Source organism: Numenius arquata, chromosome 2 (genome assembly GCF_964106895.1).
Source record: "Numenius arquata chromosome 2, bNumArq3.hap1.1, whole genome shotgun sequence".
NCBI classification, from domain to species: domain Eukaryota; kingdom Metazoa; phylum Chordata; class Aves; order Charadriiformes; family Scolopacidae; genus Numenius; species Numenius arquata.
The window spans coordinates 123,145,463-123,172,298 of record NC_133577.1 but is presented as its reverse complement, the minus strand read 5'-3'; the positions used below and the strand labels follow the sequence as shown (position 1 = coordinate 123,172,298).

Sequence of the window (26,836 nt, the reverse complement as noted above, 5' to 3'; positions counted from 1 at the left end):
ATAATTTTTTTTAAAAACAAACAAACAAAATTCCACAGATGCAGAGAATTCTTTAACAACTTTCAGAACTGAAAACACAAAGAAAATACAGTTAGTTTTCATTATCAATGTGTTTTAATTTTATTGGTGAAGGCTGACTCAACATTTTTGACCATTTTGCTTTGGTTATTCTGGCTGAGTGTTAAAGAAGAAAAGTAACCAGAACCCTGCTAACACCAATGACTTCTTAATAAATAGAGCTTGAAAAAAGCCCAAACCTCCTTTCTGTTGCACAGGCACAATTTCTGATTAACATCAGTCCTGGTGAGGGAGCTGACATTGACATATTGTTACAGTAGGAAAATTGAGACCTGTGTCAATTGAGATCTTCCCTACTGATTTTCCTTTAGTAGTTCCTTCTTCATTCTTTGCATTCTGAATTTCCTTCTTTTCTCACTCTGTGTCATTCTTCTTCAGTTTTCACCTTGCTTTTTCATCAAATTTTATCTGCATCCGTGGCATTTTGATTACTTTCTCACACATCCTGTCTCCTATGTGCTTTATGAGGTCTTAGACAGAATTTCTGCCCATATTAAATAAATGAATTTGCAACTTAGAGACAGTGTTTTCCAAGTGTAAGGAAAGGATCTTCAATAATTATTTCAAAGACTATATTTCTCCATATGCCTTTTGATATTATGTATATGATGAAACTTTGATTTAAAGGCTCTCTATATCTTCTTCCCACTGTCTTGGTCACCAATTATAAACATCACTTTGAAAATTTCAAGATTACTCAGTGACCTGCCAAGTAATCAGCAGTTTCAGTACATGCACCAATTTGCTGCATTCTTAAACCATAACGTCAAGGGCAAATGTACCATATCATATTTAAAACAAAACAAAAAAAAAGGTTATTTTTTTTCCTGCTCAGCAGACATTCCTTCACGTTTTTATTGGTAACATTTATAACTGTTACCTCTATGTTTTTTGAATCAAGAAAATTGAAGGGGATGAAGGGCTGAAAAAACATCCCTTATTTCCTCGAACTGCATTAATATTAAACAATGGGCTTAGATTAATCATCTTCTATTAGGCAACAGATAGTACTCTGAGCTTTGTCCTGTTCTTACATCAGTCACTGGCAAAAAATTTCACTGCCTTTCATAGCAGTGAAATACATCCTGGTGCAGAGGATCTGCCTATGTATCCCTTAAATGCCATCTAAGCCTTTCAAATAATGCTTAATAAGAATTTGAGTTGATGTGAAGGCTCATTGCCAGTCAGGATGGAATAGATGGTAAACTCTAAAACTTAAAGTCAGTTGCCTCATAAGCAGCATGGAAAATTTATGGGAGTTATTTTTGGAAGTATGAATTTAGTGTTTTCTGTTTTTTTTGTTTTTAACATTTATTTAAACCAAGCAAATTGATCTGTATTTTTATTTAATACTTTTTGATGTTAAGTTCTGCTTTTTTTTCCATTAAGAACAGGGAATGTGTAAACTAATGCACCTCACTAATTTTTTTTTCAGCACCCTTCATTTATCTCAACCATGGAGATTTCTCAGAAGCAGGTAATCACAAGCTCATTTAATTACTGTGGGATATATGGTACACGGAACACTTTGCTTGTTATTTTCAGGTGACGCCTGTTACTGGCCAAGCTTTCCATGGGTGACTCTTAAAGGATATCTGGAAAGAAGGAGATATGTTTGAACTTGTTTGCCTGCCTAATTCACATTTGCTTACAAACAGTAATTTGCGTACCCAAGCTGGTAATTATTCATGGAAACAAATCTTTAGGCATATGGTAGTGGGATTTGTGAATGAAGTCAATGCACATTCATTTTCCGGACACTAGAAATACTTGTCTCTTTACAATCTAGTAATAAATTATTATTACTATTATTGTTGTTATTTTTATTAGTAGTCAGGAGAGATCAGGGCCTCGCTGTACTAAAATTTGTGTGCACACAGACTGAAAACCAGTCCCCCTCCTCTAAAATTGTAGTCTAAGTCTGGGTGGTCCAATTCTGGCATTCACAGGAGCCAGTCCCAGTTGGGAATCTCCCAATGGGAATTGGTTTTATGGCAGTTCCAAGCTCCATGATGGCTATGTGCACGTTCAGGAGGCAGCATGACACCAGAGCCATCCCTCCCCGCCCCACAGAAGTGTCCAGAGCAGCTCCGGCACAACATGCCTCCCTCACACGGGAGGAGGTATTTTGCCGTTCAGGCACGCACAGCACAGCTGGGTCCCATCTCCCCTGAAAAAAGGTGGCAGGCCAGCTGGAAGCATTGCATGAGCCAGCTCTGGCTCAACAGCAAGCACTTGGACCACCCTTGTCTCAACAGACAATCTACTTGCACATTGGGGAAAGGGGAGTAATATTATCCCCACCTTACCTAAGAATCAGAAGCAGAAGATTGAGTTTTATTCACACAAGGTCATCCCTAGTTTCCAGATTCTTAACGTCACGGCTATCCAGCCACTTGTTTTTAAATATGTTATTAAACCATTCTTTCCATGGTTTGCTTCTGCTTTTTTATTGCAGCACAAATCTAAAGGTGTAAGGGTGTTGAGTGCTGGTGTCTTTCCAGGACTGCAGTCCCCTTTCCTCTCTGCTGTGTTGTCAGGGATTGATGGGGACTGGCCAGTTCACACTGAGCCCTGAAAAACATTTTATGGTGAAGGAGGAATTCTACCCTATTTTGTAAAATCTGGGACAAGGTTGAAAGTCTGCAAGTGTGGCACTGAAAAGGGGAACTTTTTAAATGGGCTACTTGGAGAACGCTCCTAATTCATTTGCTTTGCCTGATTTGCAGCAACAATTGTACATTGGTTCCAGGGATGGATTGGTTCAGCTCTCTCTGCACAGATGTCACACGTATGGGAAGGCTTGTGCAGATTGTTGCCTTGCCAGAGACCCATACTGTGCCTGGGATGGAAACTCCTGTTCCAGATATGCCCCCACTTCTAAAAGGTAAGAAAAAAATACAACGTGCTGTAAAAGATCTTGCTGTTTGCAAGAATTTTAGAGGTTCCCAATCAGAACATGTTGCCTTTTTACTTAGCATGTCATTTGCCTTAAAATTTGATCATACTCTGGCCGTGTTTCACATTTTGTGTTCAAAGAGCTGTGAAGACAATATAGCTTTGGTTAAACATGTGACAGTAACTCAGCTACTGCAGCTAACATCATAAATCCCTCACTTTCCATTTTTATGCTAAATGCTTGAAGGCACGAGATGCTCAGATGGAGGTCCAGGTTGTGGCTGACTCTGCCCAAGATGCAAGACCTTCTCTTAAGCTTCTGCCTTTTGCATAGGGCACCATCATAGTTATAAAGCAGAGTTTAACATAGTATCCCCGAGTGGTCAATAATAAAATATATCTAATTCCCTGATCTAAAAGAACAAGCTTCTCCTGTCTGATTTAAATAACTTGGATAACTTGACTCAAAGTGTGTCACTCTCATCAATTGTATTCATGGTCTAGCCATAAGAGGGAGACAGAGATTTAAGCACTGTGATTTGACTGCATTGGGACCGTTTTTTCCACAGTGAAAGAAGCTTCATCTGAACTTTCTGTACTCACCAGCTAGGACAGCAGCATGAATCTATGTGGAAGGAGAGCATGCTGCAGGCTCTGGCAGTGCAGTACCTAAGTTGCTGGATGCATCTCTTGGAGTTTTTGGCTGATTTAGCTGGAGATCTGAGCTCGCTCGTTGAGCCAGGGTCACTTACAGCTTCTTCATTCCCCTTTGGACAAAGCCTTCCTGACAGTAATTCTTGCAGTAAGGGTCAGAGGTTGCAGTCTGAGCTCAGGCTCTGGAATGAGACTTGCTACCTTAGTAGTTGCAGGGCTGGAACCTGAGCAATTAGACAAACCATTGAAGTTAATGACTCATAGGTTATCGTTTCATGGTGTCAAAGAACTTTATGTGTTTTCCCTCAAAGCCAAAGCAAACTAAATTCAGAGAAGCATAAACTAAAGGAGAAAAGCAAGTGTTCAGGCTCACTGCAAAGTTAGTGACACGTGAGGCTTGCTGAAGCCTGAGGTGGGCTGGGACACGGAGATTGATGGTCCATGCTTTTTAACAGATGTGCAGTTTGGTGGGAAGGCCAAAAGTCTGTGGCTCCAAAACAAGGGATGGGTGACTGGCCTTGGGAATCTTCCAGTAGATCAGTTACTGGAATATTTTCCTTCCATGAAGTAGCCTGTGCTTCCAGCATGTCTATACCTTTTACCACAGTGGACAGCTCAGCCTCAGGAACCTGCTCTCCTGCCAAGACATTGCTCTGCACATAGGATATCCCACTCCTGTTATTTCCAGTGTGGCTGTGAGGGAGGAAACTGTTCTTCCCTGGGTCTCCAATTCTTTTACTGAAAAATTAAAATGCAACTTTTTTTGTAGCTCTTGGGAGATAAAAACAACCATCCACAGAGGAAGAGTTTGCTATTTTATTTTTTTCTTAATGCTGTTACACTGAAATTACGCTAAGTCACAGTGAGTTTAAGTAGCACATCAGATATTAGCAGGCAAGATAGTTGTGGAAGGTAACAGATTGTCTCAGATCACGTTTCAAGTGTATTTTCTGTTCATAAAGATGAAAGATAATCAGATTTGTCGATAGTTTATTAGCAAACTCAAACATATGCTTTTCTCTCTTCATTTTAATGATTGGTTTACTAGTCAGTATTACCTTAAGCTGGTCCTAAGCTCAATTGTGAATATAACCTGTTGAACCTCAGATCTTTTCCATGACATACAACAATAAGGACGTTTTTAGGTATTTCCAAGACAGTCCACCCCACCAGGAGACCCACACCCCGTGGTCCTAAAGCAGGTTTAGATGCTCTTTCTGTCACTATATTGCAGGCTCTTCATTCTAGAAAAATTTTTTTCTCTCGCTTTTTCTCTTTCCCCTCCCAGTGGTTTCCCAAATCACAGGCCCTTCTCTTGATGTCAGTTGTACAAATCTCTCTAGGCCACATGCTGCTTTGAGGGTGAGGCTGGTTTTAGTTAAGACCGTAATTGTCAGCAGTAGGGTGGGAGCAATGCAAGTCCACATCTGCTGAGCTCCTCTGCATTTTGTTGTTGAATTCCAGCAATTATGCCTGAAGTGTTACAAGTTTGCATGCTCTTCTCATAGGCGAGCCAGGAGGCAAGATGTCAAATATGGAGACCCGGTTGCACAATGCTGGGATGTGGAAGACAGTGAGTATTTTGCACCTTTCTTGCTCTTTAGTTGCTTTGATAACAGAGTTTGCTGTTAGGGTCTTCAGCTGTCTGCGAAAACCTGCTGAGCCTGACACTGTTCAAGCAGTTGCCTTTCCCACACTTCATATACATTACCCCTCCCGCAGTTAAATTTGGGGAGCTGGGGCTAATAAGAGGCAGCCAGCATGGGATGGTACCCTCGCACCTCTTACAGGCGATGCTCCCCAGCACTCAACCAGGGGAGGAAAATGTACCTGTGACACAAAAACTTCACACATATCCCTACAAGCAGCTACCAGGGCCTCCGTTCATCCAGAAACAGGGGAGATAATCCCGTGAGGAAACCCAAGGGAACACATCATCTTCTCCCCTTCTGCTGCGTGCACTTGACACGAGTCCCAAAGCCTGGCTCCAGCTGCCAAACCAGCCCCTTCCCCTCTCTGCAGCTACTTAAATACTCCTGTTATTAACAAGAGCCTACCCCCCCACTCCCCATCAGCTCCCCCCTCCTTTTCCCACACCCTCTTTTCAGATGCCAAAGGGTCTGGCTTGCTCCTTTGGCAACTGCAGCGCTTCTCTTACAGCGAGCACTGTCGGTATGAAATCCTGCGGTTGCGCGGCAATCTCTGCGGCAGCGTAAAATAAATGAAAAGCATTCAAAACCAAGCGTGGGTTTGTCTGGGGCTCTTCTAGCCACTTATTAAAGGGAACAGCCCAGTCAAAACAGTATTGATTGTATTGCTGGGCTGAACATTTGATTTGGGACGAGCCACCACTTTCCATTGATCTCTGGTTATTTTCATGCCGCTGCGGTGCTGGTTGCCTGCCACAGATCTTGGTGTGAGTCACTGCAGAAATCAGAGCTGCTTGCCACAGGATCAAAGACTTAAGTCTGTTGCACAACGTAGAGGGCTCTGACTGTACATGTGTGCTTGAAGACGTAGTTAAAAAGTCAGGGTAAAATCTCTTTTCCATTAAAGTCAATGACAAAACTCCTGTTCGTTCCCAAAGGGCCAGAATTTCCCCACTTGCTGCTTACCATGGCTCTCCAAAAAGCGGTATCTGAGACTGTGCAAAGCTCAAGGTTATAGAAACCCTAGCAGAAAGGCTGACAATGTCACATTTTCCTGGAAGAAGAAAGAGATACTGGAAGAGTTGGCTTTACTTGACAAATGTAAAACGACTTAGCACAGAAACTGGTATTAATACTTTGCACTGATGTAGCACCACCGATAGAAATTTTATCCAGCTGGGTATGACCCCTGTGTGCCATAAAACCATGAAGCTGACCTGTGCCACTCCAGGCTCTTGGCTTATTTATGCCATTTGCAATAATTAATAACATTATGGCCCCAAACCCCATTTAAATTCAGTGCTCCACTGTGCGAGATTCCCTCCCAGAGACTTCATTGGCTGCATGAAGTTGTTTGGCTCTACTGAAATCTCAGTGGCACAGTGAAATAAAAGTAAAGCATTTAATGTGGAGAGTTTGAATTTCTATAGATCTCGTATAGGTACTTATTATATTGAAAAAACAATCCAAAATTGTATTCATTTTGTTATTGAGCTAGCTTTTGATTTAGGAGACACCACTGCTTTCACCTTCCTTTCTATTATTGGCAGGGCATAAGGAATAGCTTCACACTGGCAGATAAGGCACAGACAAGACAGCCTGGAAAGGGAAATGCGGATGTAGAGATTAGAAACTACTTGCTCAGGTTTACAGAAGGCCAAAAAAGGACCCTAGATCTGCTCATGGCTCCTTCACTGTTTGGTCTAAAACACATTACAGAGCATTTCAAATTGTACTGAAGGAAGGTAAACCAGTTTACTTTAGCCCTGTGACTCCTTTAAAGTGTTTGAGATGAACAAACCAGACCATACAATCTACCTTTAGCAGCTTTACCTCAGGTTTAATAGTTGCATTTACTTAGAGGAAAAATACGGGTCAGATTTTAAATTCCTCAAAGGTGAAAGCCTCAACTTTAAAATGGAGCAAGCTCATGATACAGATTTTATTGACCTCCTTAAAAAACAGTTGCACTGAAGGAAGGTTAGCAGCCGCCTCTAAATCCTTATAGTTATAGTTTAAGCTAAAAGTTAAGTTCCCTTTTGCTTTTTTATAATTCACTAGCTCTTATAGCATCTGTTCTGAATCAGGCTATTTTCCCATTGCTTTAAATACCAGGTCAGGGTTAATCTCCTGTACCATGTTTGCTTTCCAGGCATTAGTCATGAAACTGCTGATGAAAAGGTGATTTTTGGCATTGAATTTAATTCAACTTTTCTGGAATGTATTCCTAAGTCCCAGCAAGCCTCAATTAGGTGGTATATTCAGCGCTCTGGAGAAGAACATCGAGAAGAGGTAAGTTATAGTCATCAAGACAAGTTTCCTCTATAGAGAATTCAGCTGAGCATTGAAAGGCAGGAGTTATTGGGATTAGTCAACGTTTTACTTTTCCTTGCCTCACCTTAGGTATCACATAGCATTCTGGTATCACCATTTGGGGCATGCAGTGGGGAAGAGAGAAGCCATTTGCACTGTGTCATAAGCAGATTCAGATATTTATTTTGACTCATGTGCTCATTCTGCTAAAAAGAAAAAAAAAAGAAAAAAAGAAGAAAAGAGAAATTAGGCTTTAAATAGTGGTAAAAAAATCAACGTACTAACAAAAAAGTGCCCCTTTGTCCAGAAATTAACACAACTACTTCTGTAGGTAAAAGTATGTTTAAACTCCTTTTTTTTTAGTAAAATCTCTGCTTCATTTAGTGTCTGATAGCCTTCCATTATCGTGTTAAGCAGCGTAGCTAAGAATTGCATGTATGGCTTGCTGCTTCTCTGCATTTCTCCCCAGAGAAGGAATGGTCTGCGCAGTAAAAAGCTTTTTTATATGCTTTTTTCTTGTAAGTGTAGGTTGAGAATTTTTCTTAAATGGCACTCTGTGCTGATGCAGAGATGTCAGGTTAAAGAATTGTACCTTGCATGTGGAGTAGAAAGCAATGAGACTGGTGATGGCCCTTAATTCTTGCAGGAGGCAGGTTTGGGGTCCCCACTGCTGGAGGAGTCCTGGAGAAGCCTCCATGTCCCCACATACCCCCTGCACAATTTCCTGCTAATTCCTCTCTGAACTAGTGACAAAGGAACCCTCTCATGTGCCCAAAAGGTCAACGTGCTGGGGCTGATTTGGACTGGGTTGAAGTAAGTTTCAAACCTCAGGAGTTTTCATAGCCTTTCTCTTACATGAGTGATTTTGTGTCTGAGGCCAAGTCCTGCTGTGATGGCAACCATGGCAACAGGGAAGGAGAAGGGAAAAGAACTGCCCTTTCAAGTGAGCTGATCCCAGGTGTTAGATATGCTTTTTTGTTACATGTTCATCTGAGACAAAAATTAGTTTAAATGACAGGAACTATCAAACACCCAACAGGTCTTCCACTCTCAATGGTAATTCATCCTGAGATTTTCTGAGTGCAGAACATGTGCTGGTTCTCTCTAAAGGCTGGGGAGATGCAGGCCAGGACAGGTGCCTATGAGAACATCACCTCTGGGTGAGATGTGACTCACGGCAGTAGTCCCAAAATTGCAACCCCAGTTATGTCTTGGCCCAGAAAACCAGAGTAAGAGGATACAAGGCACTTCTGACTTTCCACTAGATAAGACAAAAAAACCTGCAAGGCTGTATATTGACTAAGACACTGCAGTACTTTTTGTTACTCCTCTTCTCTCACTCTTGCTTTGGATTAGCAAAGATTCTTTCCTCTGCTGAGAGTTAAAACTTCATTAATTTGTAGACACAGTGCTTCCCACAACATGCACTAAACACCGAAAGAAAGATTACTGGTTTGAAATACCACCTCTAACCTCCATTATAGTCCATACTTGGAAAAAAAAATGTGATCTTCTGATCAGCTGGCCAAACACGCTCTCAGCCGCAGGTGGTTGAAGTGAAAACTCAGCTAGAAGTGTATCAGCCTTTAAAGACCTATGTGCATTCATTATTTGTGCTTTAATTGATTTACCTTTAACTGTCTTCTACAGAAGACTCTGCACTCTACTTCCCTAAGGCAGCAGTTTGTAAATGTACTTAAATATTCGATCAGGAAAACAAGTATTTGCTTAATTTTAACCATCTGTTTAAGACTCATTTTAAGTAAACTTAAGCAGATAGTTAGCAGGGTGTTTTTGTGTGGGTATTTTTTAGTGTGTTTTGTTTTTTTTTCTTCTTTCTGAACAGAAAGTTATGTCAATTTTTAAGGAGACTCAATCGTTTTTAAAACAGTGTGTCGCAACTAGAACATGTGCCTGAGTGTCTCAAAAAGAGCTGCAAACTTTGCATAAATCAACCAGCTCCTTATGATGAATGTAGTACTTCTGTATCATAAGAAGTCACACTTTCATGATTTGAAAGCCTCTTTTGAAGGACTGCTTTTGAGTTTATCTGTGTCAATTTAGGGAAAAAAAAATCGGTTGATTTTCTCATAAAACAAAGGTTCAGATAGCTTGAGCTTGGCTTCCTGACATTCAGAGGCCTATCTTTCTTATGTGATTGTAGAAGAAACTGCAGGTCAAACCAACTTTTGAACAAAATTAGGGCAGGCTAACCTATACAGCATAGCCTAAATTAAGGCTATATCATTTTTTGCCATGCTTTGTATTTCCAAAAGGTTCATTGTGGCAGTGACCTGGCCCCTGCTGCTTGTTCTGGGCCAAATGCCAGTTACCCAGGCAACTCGTGATGTCTCATGCTGCAGGACAGCCCGACATGCCAAGGATGTGCACGTTGAGGGAAAGGGGATGCGTGTGTATGTGTGATGGCATTTGAAGCTCCAACAGACACGCAGCATACATCTTTGCACATTAGCAGCCCTCCACAGCAATGTTTACTGAGCTGGCTCTGTGTAAACCATCTGACATCTGTTTGTATGAGAAAAGTAAAGCTTTGCTAAAAGGCTAGATTAACCTTTGAGGCAAATTTAGAAGAAAATTTGAAGGAGAAATCTGCAGACAGATTTTCTACATTATGAATGCTAACAGCAGGCAAATAGCTTCTTACCACATATTGTCCCTAAAGCCATAGCAGAGTTTCTGTGATTTAGCTTTGATAAAATAGAAGTTGGAGCACATGTTCCGCAGCTCCTTGGGGTGGTTATGTTAGTTTATTTTTATATATATTTTTTGCAGTCTTTGAAGATAACAGTCTGTATAAACGCATATGCACACGTTGAGGATTACAGTATCAGATCACTTAAAGACAGTATATAGCTATTAATTTTGTTTGATTCCTGCCACAAAACTCTTATAGTAACAAAATTTCTAGTATTTTGACCCAGATTAGTTCCAGGGTCTTAAAAATTTAAACTCCTTCTGAGCAAACTCAACTTGCACATCTCAAATCATCATACTAGGAGATATAAATTTTAGAAGAAAGGAAAAAAGATTTATTGGTTATTTTTAAAGATAAAGATATTAATCTAGAAATGTCATGTTTTCAAATACATGTATCTAAAGTTAGATTCCTAATTTTATCTATGGCTGCCTAAATAAATGACTGGGTCTGTAGAGATGCTGAACAATCACTTCTTCTATTAGATAAAATGAGGGTATTTGCAGGTTAAAATGTTAATCCCTTGTTAATCTGGGGATCCAGAAATTGAGATTTTCAGGTTTTCTAATTTGACTTACCATCAGTATTGGAGCCTAATTGGAGGCCTTCCTAGAAAATCCAAAGATCAGCAGAGCAATTGACTTTCTTTTCAAAGTACTTCAATTTGACAAAAATACCATGTGTGACAGAAACAGCATGGTCATATTTAATGTGTAGCTTGATCTTTTCTCAGCCCATGCCTTACCGTAACTTTTCCCATTACAATTACGTTTTCTGCTCTCTCTCTCCTTTCCTGCAGCAGATTTCTCAAATAACATTGTACATTATTTTAGTGCGTGCCTTAGTGGTGTAACTTATTGTGATGACGATACCATGCTTTGCAAATGACTCCGTGCACCTGGAACTTAGGTTACGGACTTTTAGTTCCAGGGCTGGAACTGTAATGTCTCAGCAAGTCTTTAAACCTGACTTTACAAATAGATGGTTATGCAGTGTCCTGGACATGCACTACAGCTTCCTGAGGGAAGGAAAAGGGCAAAATCCAGACTAGATGGGAAGTGTTTGGCCCAGCAGGATGTCCCCGACATTTCACCCTTAGGGTCACAGTTCAGAATGTGACTTCCAGGCAGAGCAACCTGTGGGGAGGGACAGGATCTCCTGTGGTACAGGAGCTGTCACCAGGTCATTTTGCTGCCAGTGGGAGTACGTTTCCCTGTAGCTTGGGGCCATTATGAGGTCAGGAGTCAAATATCTAGTGCTTTTGTGTTTAGTGGTGCTCACGCAATTGATCATGTTTGTTCCTGTGCGTGCAGGGGTATTCACTGAGATGAGGCAGAGTGTTTAGGTGGCTGGAGTTCATAAAAGGAAAAAAAAAAAGTGGGGATGTCATCTGTTCATAATGTCTTAAACTGCTGAAGTTTGCTCAAGCTTAGAACAGATATTTATTTATTTCTCAAAAAAATTCCTATGTGTTATGTATATAATAGGTGTCAGGACTGCAAAAAGCGAATGCATGGCTCCCTACAAAGCCATTAGTTTTAGTATCCCACAGCTCTGAAAAGTATTAGCCCCCCTCCTTTAGGCTGCACTTCACCCTGAGTCTCCTGTGGCTCCAGGTCTGCCAAGCTGTCACCTCCTGCAAGGTGCAGGGGACAGAACAAACCATATGGTCTGAAGTGACAGAATAGGTACATATCGCTTTTAGCTCTCTCCTTATGGCTCTATTCATACTGGGAGTGAAAATAAATCCACCAAAAGGCGTGGGGACATTCCAGTTTCTGTTTCAGCAATTCTCACCCTTTCTATATTCCTGCCCCACAGACATGGGCTGGGTTTTTCTGACAGACCCAGCTTAATGACCATCTTATGGTTTGGCAGGTACAAGAGTTTGACCCACTCTCAGATAGGACACCTTGCCATGCACAAGATTATGACTTAGCTCCCCTATTGGAGCAAAGAGGTGTTGTTCCCATTCCGTGTTTTAGCCAGACTTGGAAGACATTTTTCAATTTATCCAAGACATCAATTTCCATATCTTTTTGCGTCTGTAGATTTTTGCATCATGATGGCAATTTCCTTTGTTATAAACATCTGGTCAGCAGCAGCATCTTGTGAAAAAAGGTCACAGATTAAGTGCCAGTCATGAAATCTATGGCTGGATGAGAGCTGAGTAAGGAAGAGGACATACACCAAGGACTGAGTTTCCAGTAGTACCTTCTGTTAGAGGAGTGTAGTTCAGTATTTGAATCCTTAGGTCAATGAGAAAGAGATAAAGAAGGTGGGAAAAATAAGAAGAGATTCATTCTGCAGCCTAGGGACTGCTTATAGCTCTCATGCTTTCAGTCTTTTATTTTTTTATATGACTCATTGGCTCTCCCCCCCACCCCCAGTACCTTGAGATTCTTAAGTAAGACTAATATTTTTGACAGTTTCCTGGGGAAAAAAAAAAGAAGTAACGCTGAACTGAGATATAGCATGTAACATTTCTGCTTTGATTTGGATATACTGGGAGGGTAGGAGTTTAAAATTTAGTCTCAGAATGAGAAGTTAGCTTCACCTTGAAAATAATAGGAATCATGCGTTTCCAGAATGACATTATACCAGCAACACGTTCTTCATTTTTTTCTGTGGCTTCTTGATAAATAAAAAAAGATGTTAAAAAAAAAAAGGAGAAAAAAAAAAAAAAAAAGAGACATTAACTCTACAGCTGTGTTGAAGTTAAATGATTATTTTCCCAGTACAAGAGAAACAAAGTTATGTGTAACAATAATGCCAAAAAAAACCCAGAGTGATCTTTATTTCCAGTTAAATGATGAGGACAAAGAAGAAAACAATAGAAAAACAAAGACAAATGTGAATGCTCTGCAAATGTTCCTCATTTTCCTTTCTCCCCCTCTCAATGTGTTCAGGGGTTGCAACTAACCCATGATTATTCCAGCTTTACCTCTAACATTTTTTCACATGTTGATTAATGAGGGAAGGCAGGCTTTGAAGCCACTTACTTCTCCCAGACAGGTGCAGTGTTTTAACTGTGAAAGAGTTGACATGTGAATTATTTGTAAAGAGGGAGCTATCTAAACACATCATTAGCAAAGGACAAAAGGCATTGACCTAACCTGGTGCCACAGCACTATCAAATCCTTGGTTGTTTTCCAACTTACTGATTGTTTAAAGATTTGCAATCATTATTGGCAATGCCTATTTTTCCTCCATTGTTAAATTCAGGTTGTAAAAGCCAAGTGTTTGATTTGCATGGAGATCTTTTCCCTTTGTCAAATATTGTCAGTATTTATGGTATGTGCCATACTTCAGGTAATGTAATTTTAGACATACTTATGTGCTTATCATGAAGGATGAAAAATACAGTTTGTTGATAAAATATTGTCAAGAATCTGATCTCACTCCACTAAGAAAAGAAAGTTAATGGTAATCAATTGCTTCATTTTTGTGGTTTATAATTGGTTCCCTATTGAACATAACAATGTCTCTCATGTTTAATTTTTATTGTATGCTCAAATTTAAGCACATGTCAGCAAGCTTTTATGAATTAAAGCCTTTGTGCTTCTGAATTGTTAAATCATATTTACAAATATTTTAAGAAAGTTATTGAATATGACATGGCAGGGGGGGTAGGGGGAGCAATGAAACCATAGTTGACCAAAGCAAAATGACGTCTTTTATCTAACTAGACTTTTCACTCTCCTCAAAATTTAATAAAACATGTTTTACATCTATAGGTCAGGAACCAAAGAGCACATTAAGCATTCAAGCGAAAGGTTAAAGATCTACTACCAAGTAATGAAATGCCAGGTGTTTATGAAACTCCAGAGCCCTGTGGGGGAAAAAGTAGAGAGGAAAGACAGGAAGAGTTCTGAACCTATGGGTAAAACAACATAAACAGGATACCAAAAAGAGAAGTGAGGAGGGAAAACAGTAATGAAGTGTTGCTCAATACATGTGAAATCGGAGCCATAATTTCATCCTGCCAGAGGATAAGAAAGGAATGAACAATGAAGGCACAGAGGAGGAAGAGGTGACAGTCACCGTAAATCAATATCCAAGGTTAACACAGGACATTCTGTAAGAACGCTGCTTCATTAAAAATAGGAGTCGTGATGGGCTGGGATTAAGGGACACAACCAATTTAGACTCTGTTAGCTTTCTCTGCAGTATCCCAAGACAGATGCGGGGGGCAACTCCATCAGTTAACACGTTTACGACTAGAAAGTGACGGCTGCTACAGAAATGGTAAATAGTTATGAATAGCAGGGTGCTGGGCTTGGGGGTCCAGTGACCTTTTCAAGTCTAGATCTGCCATTATTCTGCCTTCCTTTCACTGAAAATAGGCGAAGCACTAGCGAGGGCTCTTTGGACTGGCGCCCAGCCAGCTGAAACAGCCAGCTGGAGATCTTCCAAGTGTAGGAGGTACACAGCTGTCAGGACGCTCTAGACTACAATACTGGCAGAGCCACCGATAGGCAGATGCTACTGCTACAATTGCATCAAGCCCCGAGCTCAAAGAGACCTGTCCTGTTTTCACTCAGACAATGTGGGAACTTGGTTTTTGCACAGCGCCTTATGAAACCCAAATGTCTGGAAATTAGCTGCTTCTTCTCATCCCTTTCCCTAAATTTCTCAATCTTGGGTCTTCATGTTGACATGAAGCCTGGGCAGAAGAAAGAGGGGTTTCCCTGTTATATTGCAACAGCCAAGCCTCCAAGCACTTCCACCTGGCCCCTGCTCCTGCTTCTTTCTCTCTGTGGAGCACAGGACCACAAGGAAACACCTGCCCTAGACATATTTCTGCCTGCAGCTACTTATTTGTGTATTCATTTATGCATTTTATGCTCCTGTTTTTACTGTAAGAAAGGTACATTTACTTGGAATGAAGTGTCACTAGCTGATAAAATTGAGGACTACTGCCCTATACTGTAGGTTCTGGAGGTGGAAAAGTCATCTTTTCTAGTCTGTCTCCCTGTTATCTTCTGTGTGTGTGCTTGTGGCTTGACCATAATTTCTCTGATTTAAACTCTATGCAGTAAATCAAAAGTAGCTTGTGCTCATGTAACACCTGTTGTCAGGACAATCGATTTTCCAGGAATTTCCTGAAATTAGTATAATTTCACACTGCTGGTGCCAAGTAGGCATGCTTATATACAGTTTACAAACAAGGAGACTAAAGCTCAGGATTGACCCAACACTGTCAACTGGTGGCAGGAGCCAAAAAATACTTGGCCACAGAACCGGGCAGCCAGAGCCACATTCTGACCAGGCTTTTGTAGCAGATGATTTCTTGTCTTTGCTGCAGTCATGTCAACGGTAGTACACAGGCCAATATCCATCCTTCTGTATATCTATCTATCCATCCATCTACCAACATACCTACTTACCTACCTACCTAATCTGTATGTTACTGAAGATGGTTACAGCTGATAGAGTAGCCAGCCAAAGTCTCTCCCTCTCTCTCTCTTTGCATGTATTATACTTATCTGTATTGCTTTTTCTGGTGTTCTCGAAATGGTCTCTCAAATTATTTGACCTTTCTAAAATCATTAACACAGAACCTTAGAAAAAAGTAAAGCTGAAAGCCCTGGGAGGTCATCTCATCCATCTCTTTGCTCCAAGATATCCTATTATGATAAAATACTGGTGAGTTAGAATCATAACAGATGGAAAATCATATGTATGTATACATATTTTCCCATGAAGTAGAAGAGGGAATCATGTGCAGATTTTTTACATAAAGAAACAGTGTGTAGCTTACCCACTGTGAATAAATCTAATTTAGTCATCTTTATGCCTCCCTGATCTTCATCCTCTGAAGTTTGCTGGAGGGTCAGATGTGCACTCTGGGAAATTTTCCAGATTCTGTGCTGGTTCTCTCTGCCCCACTCCCCCCTTTTTAAACCCACTACTCAGCCTTGTGCTGAAGTTTTTCTACATTATAACAATGCCACCAGCAGCGCTGAGGCTGTGAGTAAGGCCCTGGCTTTGCTGCAGGCTGAGCAAGCAACACTATGATCCTTTGGTGCTGTTGTCTGCTGCAGCCTCTGTGTGGCAGCAGAACATAGCATGCCTGGGAGGTGACAACTTTGGACTAGACCAGGATCATTTTCAAAGGAATTGCTGGTGTTGGACACTGGGAGTTAGGGCTCTGCTTTCTACTTCCACCTCTGCTACTAATCTTTATATGGTCTTTGGCAAATCACTTACCTTCTCTGTTCTACAGCTGCAAAAATACTTAGGTGCCCAGTGCCCCATTCTGTTGGGCTTTTTTTCTGGGAAGGGGCTTATGCTTCTTTTTAGAGTTAGGTTATTTTGGAAATAATTTTCAGATCACCAGATATGTAACTTACCTGACAGTGTTATTACTCTAAGGTGCACCTTATTTTTAACATGTGAGAACGTGCTGTATTTTTTGAAGTATTTCCACTCGTAAATGAAACCACAGTTCCACACTGACAGACTTCAACTCTCACTTGCAATCTCATTCTTTTCTTTGCTTCTTCTCTTTTTTTTTTTTTTCCCTTTTCTTTCCCCTCTAAGTTCTTCTTCAGAGATCTTAACAGTAAAAGAATTGTACAATTGTACTGGGTTGCATTCATGTAACCTCCCTGGGTGCTTTTAATCACTCTTCAGTGAGTCAAAGCCTTCCTTTTGTAAAACCCAGTCGAAGATAAAAATCACAGTATTTAACTTTAAAAATCAGTAGTAGTATTTATTTTCAGTGTAATAGGTCCTCAGCACTCCAGATATATACAAGCACCCTGGTATATTGGGTGCATTACAGATACTCAAGAAAAGCAGTTTAAAAATGAATGGGATTTGTGGCACTAAGTAGCTACCCTTCCTTGGAGAATGTAATCTAACATTGCATTTCGGTGGGATGTATGTTACTGTCTGTCCTTTCAGCTGTACAGCATATATGTTTTACTACTGAAATGTCAGTGATACAGATGTTATAGTCAGGAGCAGAACTCAAACACTTAAAGGATCTCCTGGTATGTGTCTGAGCTGCTTGTGCCTCAACATGTGCTGGCACCCAAGGGATGGGGCATTACGTGTGCCAGCCGAGCCTTTTCTCCACCTCAGTATAGCACTGACGCATGTTCTGTTTTTGCTGATGAAACTCACGTATATCATTCTTCTTTGTCTGACCCAACAGCTGAAGGCTGACGAAAGGATCATCAAAACAGAGCATGGGCTGCTGATCCGCAGCTTGCAAAGAAAGGATGCAGGAGCCTACTTCTGCAAAGCTCAGGAGCACACCTTTGTCCATACCATCGTGAAGCTGAATTTGAATGTCATTGAGAATGGGCAAATGGAAAGCACTCAGAAAACTGAGGATGAGGAGGGCCGGGTGAGGGATTTGCTGACAGAGTCCCGGCTGAGGTACAAGGACTACATCCAGCTCGTCAGCAGCCCCAGCTTTAGCCTGGATGAGTACTGTGAACAGATGTGGCACCGGGAGAAACGACGGCAGCGGAACAAAGGTGGTGCCAAATGGAAGCATGTGCAGGAGATGAAAAAAAAGCGAAACCGAAGGCACCATGAGCCAGCCAGGCCACCTTCTACGTAGTTTGTAAATGCTATTTAAAGAAAGGACATTTTCCATGAAAGATAAATACTGTGTTCTGGTTTTGTGCATCTTGCATATGAATTAGTACTGCTTCTTATTGAAATCAGATAACTAACCATCACTATTAATCTGTATGAGACTGTACAATGGGATTCGATACCAAATGAGATGTTCCTTATTGGAGTACCATATACCAGGCAATAATTTCAAATGCATTCATTAAAAAGAAAAGATGTACACTTTTAGCTAGTTTCTGGGTAGCCTGAGGCTACATGAGCTGTGTTCTGTGCTTCCTGCGTAATTTTCACATAGGATTTAGTGTCCGTGTTCCCATGTTAATATTTGCTGCCATATTCCACCCCAGAGGTGGCTACATTTCAGGGGAGGGAAGATGTACTTCTAGTTCTTCGGCATCTTTCTGAATAAAAAGCATGGTAGAAATGTGTGACAGATCTGCAAAAATACCCGCTAATTTACCCATTGGTTTTGTATACAGGTACATGGGTGGGGTTTACTAGCACAGAGAGGCTCAGCAAAAAATCAAATTAAGTATTGGCTTAGAAACAACATTCATTCTCCCCATAAAAAAAGAGAGAAAGCATAATCATAGTTCAAGAGAGGGGAATTATCAAGCGTTACTCATTAGAGTTTGAATAGCCACCAGTTTGCAGTCCATCTGCTAAAATGAAATGTTGACTAATTGAAACTGCCTCTGAGATGCTTCCTAGTAAATTTCCTAAGTGGTCTGTGGGAGGTATGTGCACAAATCCTATTAACAAACAATGGGATTCCTGCCTGCACCTCTCCTATCTCTCCAAAGGTTTGATTCTGACTGTTTCTCTGGCCCTTTGCTAGCTTTGTTTTATGTAGAGGAAAAGAAAAATAAAAGACAACAACAAAGCTAAATGAAAGACGATGAGGGAAAATAGTTAGTGGCTGAGACCAGTGCTCTTGACACAGACCTGACATTCCTCAGATGTGCATATTCTTTGGGATTTTCTCCCAAAGGTCTTATGTATTTTTAAGTTGAAAATTTGCATTGTTGGAATTAATACTTTTATTATAATTAAATAAAACAAAAGATGTCCATGTGTAAATAAAACTTGTAAGTTAGAGATTGCTATATACCATAATTTCATTTGTAAAGTGTTTGTTGTTCCTGGGTTCATATTTTGGTTTTAATAGTGTAAATTTTTTCATATAAGCAAGAAACACTGGCCTCATTCTTGTCTATTTTACATCAATGTGATTTCATTGAATTTATTTCTGATATGCGGCTACAAACACAAGCTCCAAATCAGGCTTACTGTCTTTTCTCATGAATCACGACTGCCCTTTTCCCTCTTCCATCTAACCTCCCTCCGTTTTGCCTTTCACGCCTTTTTGAGTGTGAAATGACAAATTAGCCACTTCCTCACATGGAAGAGAGCTTTGATGGATACCAAAACGACAGACTTTACTTGTTTCTCATGCATTCTACAGATCTTGAGAGCAAAGTGTGTGGGAAACCCATGTAATTGGTGTGCACCTCATTAAGGAACCAAAAACGTTGGCTCTGAAGGTTGTAGATTCGCCCTTGCCCATGCTGGTGTTTGTGTGCGCATTCAGTCCCTGATCGATAATTATGTGGATCCAATTTGCATTGTTGTTCATTTCCTCTCTGTTGAAAGTCAGACATGGCGAAGTGTTTGTCAGATTTCAGAAAGGAATCTCAGCTTACCCACATTTCTTGTAAAAACCGAAAGCTGAGTTTGCATGTGTTGTATAAAAGCCAGTGATACCATATGTCATTAATTTTAGATGCTTTTTTAATAGGAGATGTATGAGTTAATTAGGAGATATTAGATAGCATGCGTACAATGCTTTGATAGTGTAAAGCACTGAGTGCTAAATATTATAAAATATGTCTGTGGGGAGGAGGGAATTTCTCAGCCCAAGACCTTTAATCAGCAGAGAGACTAACGCTGCAGATACTAACCAGTCGTACAGTACTTTGAGAACACACAGAGAACTTTTTTTTGCGTTTTTGCTGCAAAATAACATAGGTCAGGCATTTCACAAGAGGCTTGTCATTTTGGGTACCTTGGTTTTAAGGCCAATTAAGACTACTTAAAGGAGGTATGAGGGGGTATTAAACTACTACATATAAAGCACCCTAAGAAGGGGATACTCAATATTCTTGGCTGGAAGGTTATGCTGTCACCATACAGAATGTGCACAATTATTCTTTATTAGATTTTTATCAGTCCACAAAGTCCCGTTTCTCTGACTTGGACATAAAGTAAATGAGTGGAACCACACCAAGGCTATGGAGTAACAGGTGGTCTGCATTTGCATGTACTGACAAAGGGCCTACTCTTCTCCCTGATGGTGATGCAGTACTTCAATTACTGCATTTCAGACAGCTCTCATCACGAATTTGCCAACATCATAAATAATCAGATCAATTCCTTCTTCTGTATTTTTTCTCCTCCATGAAAACTAAATAGTCTGATTTATGTTTAGATATGATTGGAGGTTTGTATTCTACAAATGAAACTCCCCCACTGGCTTTAGGAGAAGTCTGGGATGACTAAGGGTCTCAGTTCTGGGAGCGTTAGCTTTAAATGGTTGAATTAAAATGTTATTACTCTTAAAAACAACTTTCATTTCTTTTATTTCAAATGCTGTTGCAATGAGATTCTTCTCAAAGAAATTACCTCATCAGTCTGGGGTACAGTGGTAGTGTAAAACCCCAAGTGAGATATAAGGCTTCTTCCATCAAGGGAAATAAATTCAATATCCTCCGAACCAGTGTGCTATATTGGGTTCATGCCACCCCAGGGAACATATGTAATAATGTTGCATAGATAAAAGTCTGTGTTTTGATACGCTGGGCAAGATATACACCATGACTGCCAGGGCTGGTCCAGCTCCTCGTGCACAGCAGGTATCGCACATGCAAGCAGGCCAGAGGACCTTGGAGACCAGGCAGTGAGAGGGACAGACCAGGGCTCACTACAGAAGGTAAGACAGGGTTTTGTTAGGCAGGACTCAGCAATGCAAACCCAGGAGTAGGAGCAGGAGGAGCAGTGGGTCTTTCCACAATCTGCAATCCCAGAGAGGGATTCAGAGGATGAGCTAGCCCAGAAACTGTAACAGGAGAGGATCTCCCTCTTTTAAAAAAAATTTAATCTTCTGTATAATTTAAAGGCTCAACTCTAAGTCTGCTTAGATTTCAAACCAATGATTTGGGGGTCAGTTGGACTGCTGTGAGCTGTACTATGAGCCACAATAGGCTCATAGTTAAAATGAAACTGAGCCTTGCTCCTTCAAGAGCTCAATAAAAATGAAGTTAAACGAAGTTTTGGTCCAGAGTGGAAAAAAGTTGCCTCCACCTTAATAACTGTAGGTTTTAAACAGATCCCTTAGCACATATGATAGAACATAGATATTTATTTACATATACATTCAATGAGGAGCCCAATTATTAATACATTATCTTTTCCTTCAACAAAACCTTTCCATTGACCCTGCTTCAGCAAAAAGACAGTGTTGGACTGAACTGAAGTGGTTTCAAACAGATTCTTTGAATAACCAGCACAATGTGAGCTGTAGTTACAAAAAATGCTGAAAACTGACATTAGCTTTAAAGCCCAACAGGGTCCTAAACTTTGTAGCGATCTTGCAGTCAGTTAAAATAAAATAGAAAATGGGATTAGCAGAAAAAGGAATAAAGTATTAACACTTATTGTGATAAACTAGTTCCGTTACTGGAAACTGTTCCAACAACAGGTGTCAATGTGTGTTCATGCCATAAGCAAATACTTTTCTCTCCAAGCAGTTAAACTTACATTGCTCAAGATATCTAAGAACCCGAATACTTTCCAATTCATACATAGGTTTTTGACCTGTTTCTTATGTCAGTCATAGTGAAGTAATTAGATTAAAAACAGCAGATTTCCTCTGGTTCATGCACTTTTGAGATCCGAAGATTCCTGCAGTTCAAATGCTATGAACCATTTAATCTAACTATTATGGGTATTGATCTGCATTTAACATTTCAGATAATTAATAATTATTTGTTATTATTACTCATTATTCACGTAAGGAACTCATGTTTCATACTAATGTCACAATATTTAATAGCAACTAATGGAAATGGAGTTTGGTAATATTTTGTCATATGAGCATATGTGTACAGGAATGCATATACAAATATCTAATTTTCTGTTCATTTTCAGATAGAGGTTAATTTGCAAAAGGCAAATGTGATTTCAAGAGTCAAGGTTCAGCTCAGCTTCCATTGACAGCAGCAATTAAAATCCTTCTGGAACTGAATTGTAGCCTAAGTAGACTATAATCTATTTATAGTCTGGTAGTCACACATCCAAAGCTATGTGTTGTTCTGTAGAGTATATTGGCCTGGTTCTTCTCGCACACAGTTGTAGATGAGATGTGGAAGTCTAAGGAATTACATCTGCATGAATGGAAAATTAAGCCCACGTGTCTCTCTAATATATTCTGTTACATTTTATAAACATTAAATGGTCTCCTTTGTAACATTTTACCATAGTGTTGCTAATATTACCCTGAACTAGGCTTCTGTCTTTAGCTGAAGTGTGACATTCCTTGCAGTTGTAATCCAGATTTCAAGGTTTGTAAAATAAGTTCATTACAGTAACAAAAAAAAAAAAAAAAAGACAACATGGGAAAAGAGTGTAATTATAAATTCTACAAGGCAGATTTGTAAGATTTTATTTCTATATATCAAAATAGTAGTTATCCTAAAATACGTTAGAAACACCAGTACTTGTTTTTCTTTTTTGGACAGGTAAGGATATATAACTAATTGTAATCTTGAGTTTATCACTTGCCAATGTGTGGCTGAAACATCTGGTCTGACAGCTGTAGCAAGACTGAGTTTTTACTCACTCGGTTTTGGTGGTTTTTTTTCCCATCAGTTAAGCCCATTGCCTCCTGCTTTTGAAACTCACTGGTCTGTCAGGTAACCACACTTTTATATGGAGGAATACTTTGAGATCTGGTGTTTCCTCGACATGTAAACATCCCTACAAAGTCATAGTATCACAGTCAGACGATGAATTTCCTAAGCGTTAGCTTTTGCATTCAGTTGCAGATGCAAACCAAACGCTGTGAGGTCAATTGGAGACCAGATGGGGTTTTCATTTACAAAGGAAATTTCTGAGACTGTTGCTTAGAGCTCTCCTTTCTCCTTTTGCTTATGCGGTTGCTGTGTATAATTCTCCAATTTAAAAATCAAAGTCTTTTGAGCTTTAAAGCGTAAGATTTTCCATGTGATGTAGAAAACAGAAGAACATTTCCAGGTGATTTTTTTGATTGATATAGACTGCTGGTTAATAGTTTCAAACAGTACAAGCCAAGGAAATAATCTGTCCAGCCATAGATGGCTGTGATATTTCTAAAGAGCCCAGACATATCTCAATTTTGGTGGTGTTTCATATTCTGCTCCCTTCCTCTTATGGTATATAAGTGTTTTGGCTGGTTTGGGGTTTTCTCGGGGGGGTAAGGAGAGGAGTGGAGTGGGGGTTTTTTGGTATTGGTTTGGTTTTTTGGGGTGCATTGTTTTGTTTTTTTGTTTTTGTTTGATCTGTTGGGGTGGTTTTTTTGTTTGTTTATTCTATGTGTATGTGTGTCTTTGGTTTACTTTTTGTGTTCTACTCAATTTTTCATGTTGCTTCTTCTACTGAAAGGAATCATGGCCAAAGCCAGATGTTTTCTGATGGTGCAACAGATGACAAAGCAGTAAGAGCAACAGGAGGCTTGGGCAGATATTTTAGTATGGAGGCAATATAGTACATTTGCAGGGGGCAAAGTCCTATGGGTTGAATGACTATGCTGAGATGTATATATACATATAGGCCATTGTGCTATTTTTCTGGCCCAGGCTGAAGTTAAGGGTAGATTTACAACAGATATATATATTTTTAATTTCTGAAATACTGGCAATATAAACATATCCAGAACATCAGATTAGTTATTAGAATAACAGATTAGTTATTAGGCCTGTTACCTACACTTGCCAGAAATATCAAAATAAAAATTCATGAACAGAATTTCACACATTTCCACTTTCTAAATTTATTTTCATATTTTAAAATGCTTTACTTAAAAAAAGTTGCCATTTTTATTTTAAAATATTTTCGTTCAAAATATTTTCACAAAGAAAATAATTTTTTTCATAAAATTATTTTAAAACCTGCACTTTCAAGTCTCTCTTTGCAGAAACATCTGAAAAAAATGAGAAAGTTTTAAGCAGAAGTGGAAAATATTTCATAGTTCCATGTGTTTTCAAAAAAGACAAAGAAGAAGCGGCATCAGAGGTTGTTCATGGCCGCTTTTGGAGACTTTATGTGACTTCCTTCAAGGACTTTTTCTCTAGAAATTAATTGGAATAATCACATTTTAAGGCTGTGAACATATCTCAGCTGTAAAATCTGGATGCAAAGTATATGAATCGATGAAAATAAAAATGAAAAAGGAAAAATATTATCTCCAATACTTACAGATTTTTTTCAATTTTGATAGTGCATGCAATTTGATTCCTTTCTCCCTCAGTGACTATCCCAGGATGTATATTGGCTGGGAAGAGAGGATGATATAAAAACATATCATCTGCAAATTCCAAATTCCAAAATGAAAAGTCACACTGAGTGGATTGACTGCAAGGATTATGATTAATACCTCACATTTGACCAGTAAAGGTTATATTTTCTCCTAAGGTGAAATTCATCACTCCTTCAGAAGCCCAGCACAGGAATTGTATGCCATATATATCTTCTGTTTTAATTTGTAGGGCATGAGGGAGTAAGTTGACTATGTGAGTAAGGCTGATTTTCACTCTGTAGTATAGCTGTTTATAAAGTAATGACTGAAACATTTTAATAAGAGTATCTATTTGTAAATGGTGCAGCTCATTGAGTTGATATGATAACTGAAATATAGCTTAAATAAACTACGTTTGCCATGCCTGCTGTTTTACTAAATACTTCAATCTTATATGCAAAGGTAACTGAAACAAATGTGTATTTCATTCATACTATAATAAACAGCAAATTTGAGGGTTTGCTTCTTTTTTAAACCCATGTCAAACTATGGAGTAAAATATGAGATTTCAGAGAAAAAAAGTCTGCACCTTGTCATGGAAATGGCAAGGATATTAATGCAAAGTTCAATAATCTGAAGTGTCTTACTTCAGAAGTCTTACCTGGGTGAGGATTGTCTGAGATTCACCCCTCCATTGAGGACGTGCCTAAGACCAAAAGAGTGAGTCTACAAGCTGTGGGCCTCACAGTGATTTAGGTTAATACATGCAAAGCAATACACAATAGGCAGCTCTATGCTTATTAATTTAAATTCAATAATAGCTTTTTAATGCGTGCATTTCTAGGTGATTAGCAACTACCATTGTCCTTAAAGACTGCACTGACATTGTGTTTTACAGCTACCCTCAAACCAAATTGATTGCCCATCCATCTTGGGCTGCCTCAGGAGAACCTTTGGCTCTTTTAGAGTGTAACTGTCTCCTGCCCTTCCCAATGTTTTCAGGAAGGGGATAACTGGGGAGAAGGAAGAGCTGCTCATTTTTTAAATCAGGTATGGTTGCTTCCTTCCACAGGTATGTGGAGGGAGAAATTTTTGGAAAAAAAAGATTTAAAATCTTTAGGCAGAAAAATAACTAGCCTCACTCGTCCACCTCCTCTTCTAGCCTTCAGCCCAGCCCCGTGTCTTTCAGGGAATTTATTAAAGGTTAAAAAGGCTATTTTGTTAACAGATGACCAGCATGTTATTTCCAAGGACATTCTCACTGGTGCACTCAAGGATGCCTGATTCCCAGTCCCATGCTGTGTCCATTAAACCACGATGCTTCTGACCCTTTGCTGGGAAACCTCCCAGGGTACTGCCGGCCTGAAAGCTGACGCCAAATCCCAACTGCGGCAATAGCATTCTGCTCACCTAAATTCCACCTGCAGCTGCAATTGGATATGGTATTCTTCATTTCCGAGCCTGAACTCTTGTTTCTGTGTTACCATGCACTGCTAAACAGCTGCTGTGTCCCCCCTACTCCCTCCCCACAGGTGGCTGCATTTGATAATGTCTCATGTAGGCTCAATCTTGGTCCCATTGAAGTAAGTGGGAATTCTGCCAGCGTGTCCCAGCTCTGGTCCTGCATCCAGCTGGTAAAGCATTTTCAGCTCCTGTAGAAGAGGTGCTCTGCACAGGCTGGCTGATTATCCAGGTTCGTTAGCAGCGACGGGTGTCAGAGGGAAAGAAAGAAAGAAAAAGCAATCCTTCAGCTTCTTTTTGCCACCACTTAGTAAGAGCTTAAATGCAACACTCTTTGGTGTGCATTCAGAGAAACAAAAGCTAATTAAGCTGAAATCTGTCATTTTCTCTGGAGGGATTTAGCAGGGTCAAACTTCAAGACAATTAGTGATGAGTCTCGGGAAGAAGCACACAAGCTCTTCCGCAGTTGCTCAGAAACATTTCCAGAATTGATTGGCTTCCTGAGCTCTCTCTGTTCCACTCTTTTCAGTGTTTGGTGCCTCTTCTCAGGCCCTCAGAAACCAGAAGGGCTGTTAGCTGAGGAAGTCTGTGCTTAAAGTAAGAGGTATGAGGTAAAATCCGGCTCTTCATGATTCAAATGGCGGGAAGTGTTCTGGGATGTGTTCACACACAGAGGCCATATGTACTGTGAAAACAAGCGACTGGGAGTTAACAGCCTGTTCATAATCATTTATATTTCTGCAAAGTAAAGCATGGTGTAGAGGATACTTAGGGGTTTGTATATTTTGCACCACTACATCCATGTAGTTACCGTGTGGAATAATAACCGTATTGGTGCAGAATGACAGAATCTGCAGTTCCCAAGCCCATTTCTGCAGAAATGCTCATCAAATACTGGACAAAAATGTACACAAGCTTAAA

The 26,836-nt window shown here is 39.9% G+C and overlaps 1 protein-coding gene across 1 annotated transcript in view; it reads left to right on the top strand.

Moving 5' to 3' along the window:
* SEMA3D (semaphorin 3D) overlaps positions 1-18,108 on the top strand; it is a 96,213-nt gene extending 78,105 nt beyond the window's left edge. The window contains exons 13-17 of the mRNA XM_074168513.1: positions 1,514-1,555; positions 2,808-2,965; positions 5,139-5,203; positions 7,432-7,571; positions 17,474-18,108. Coding sequence (XP_074024614.1) covers positions 1,514-1,555; positions 2,808-2,965; positions 5,139-5,203; positions 7,432-7,571; positions 17,474-17,887 — 819 coding nt within the window. The 3' untranslated portion in view covers positions 17,888-18,108. The remainder of the gene's footprint in view (positions 1-1,513; positions 1,556-2,807; positions 2,966-5,138; positions 5,204-7,431; positions 7,572-17,473) is intronic.
* The last annotated feature ends 8,728 nt before the right edge of the window (positions 18,109-26,836 follow it).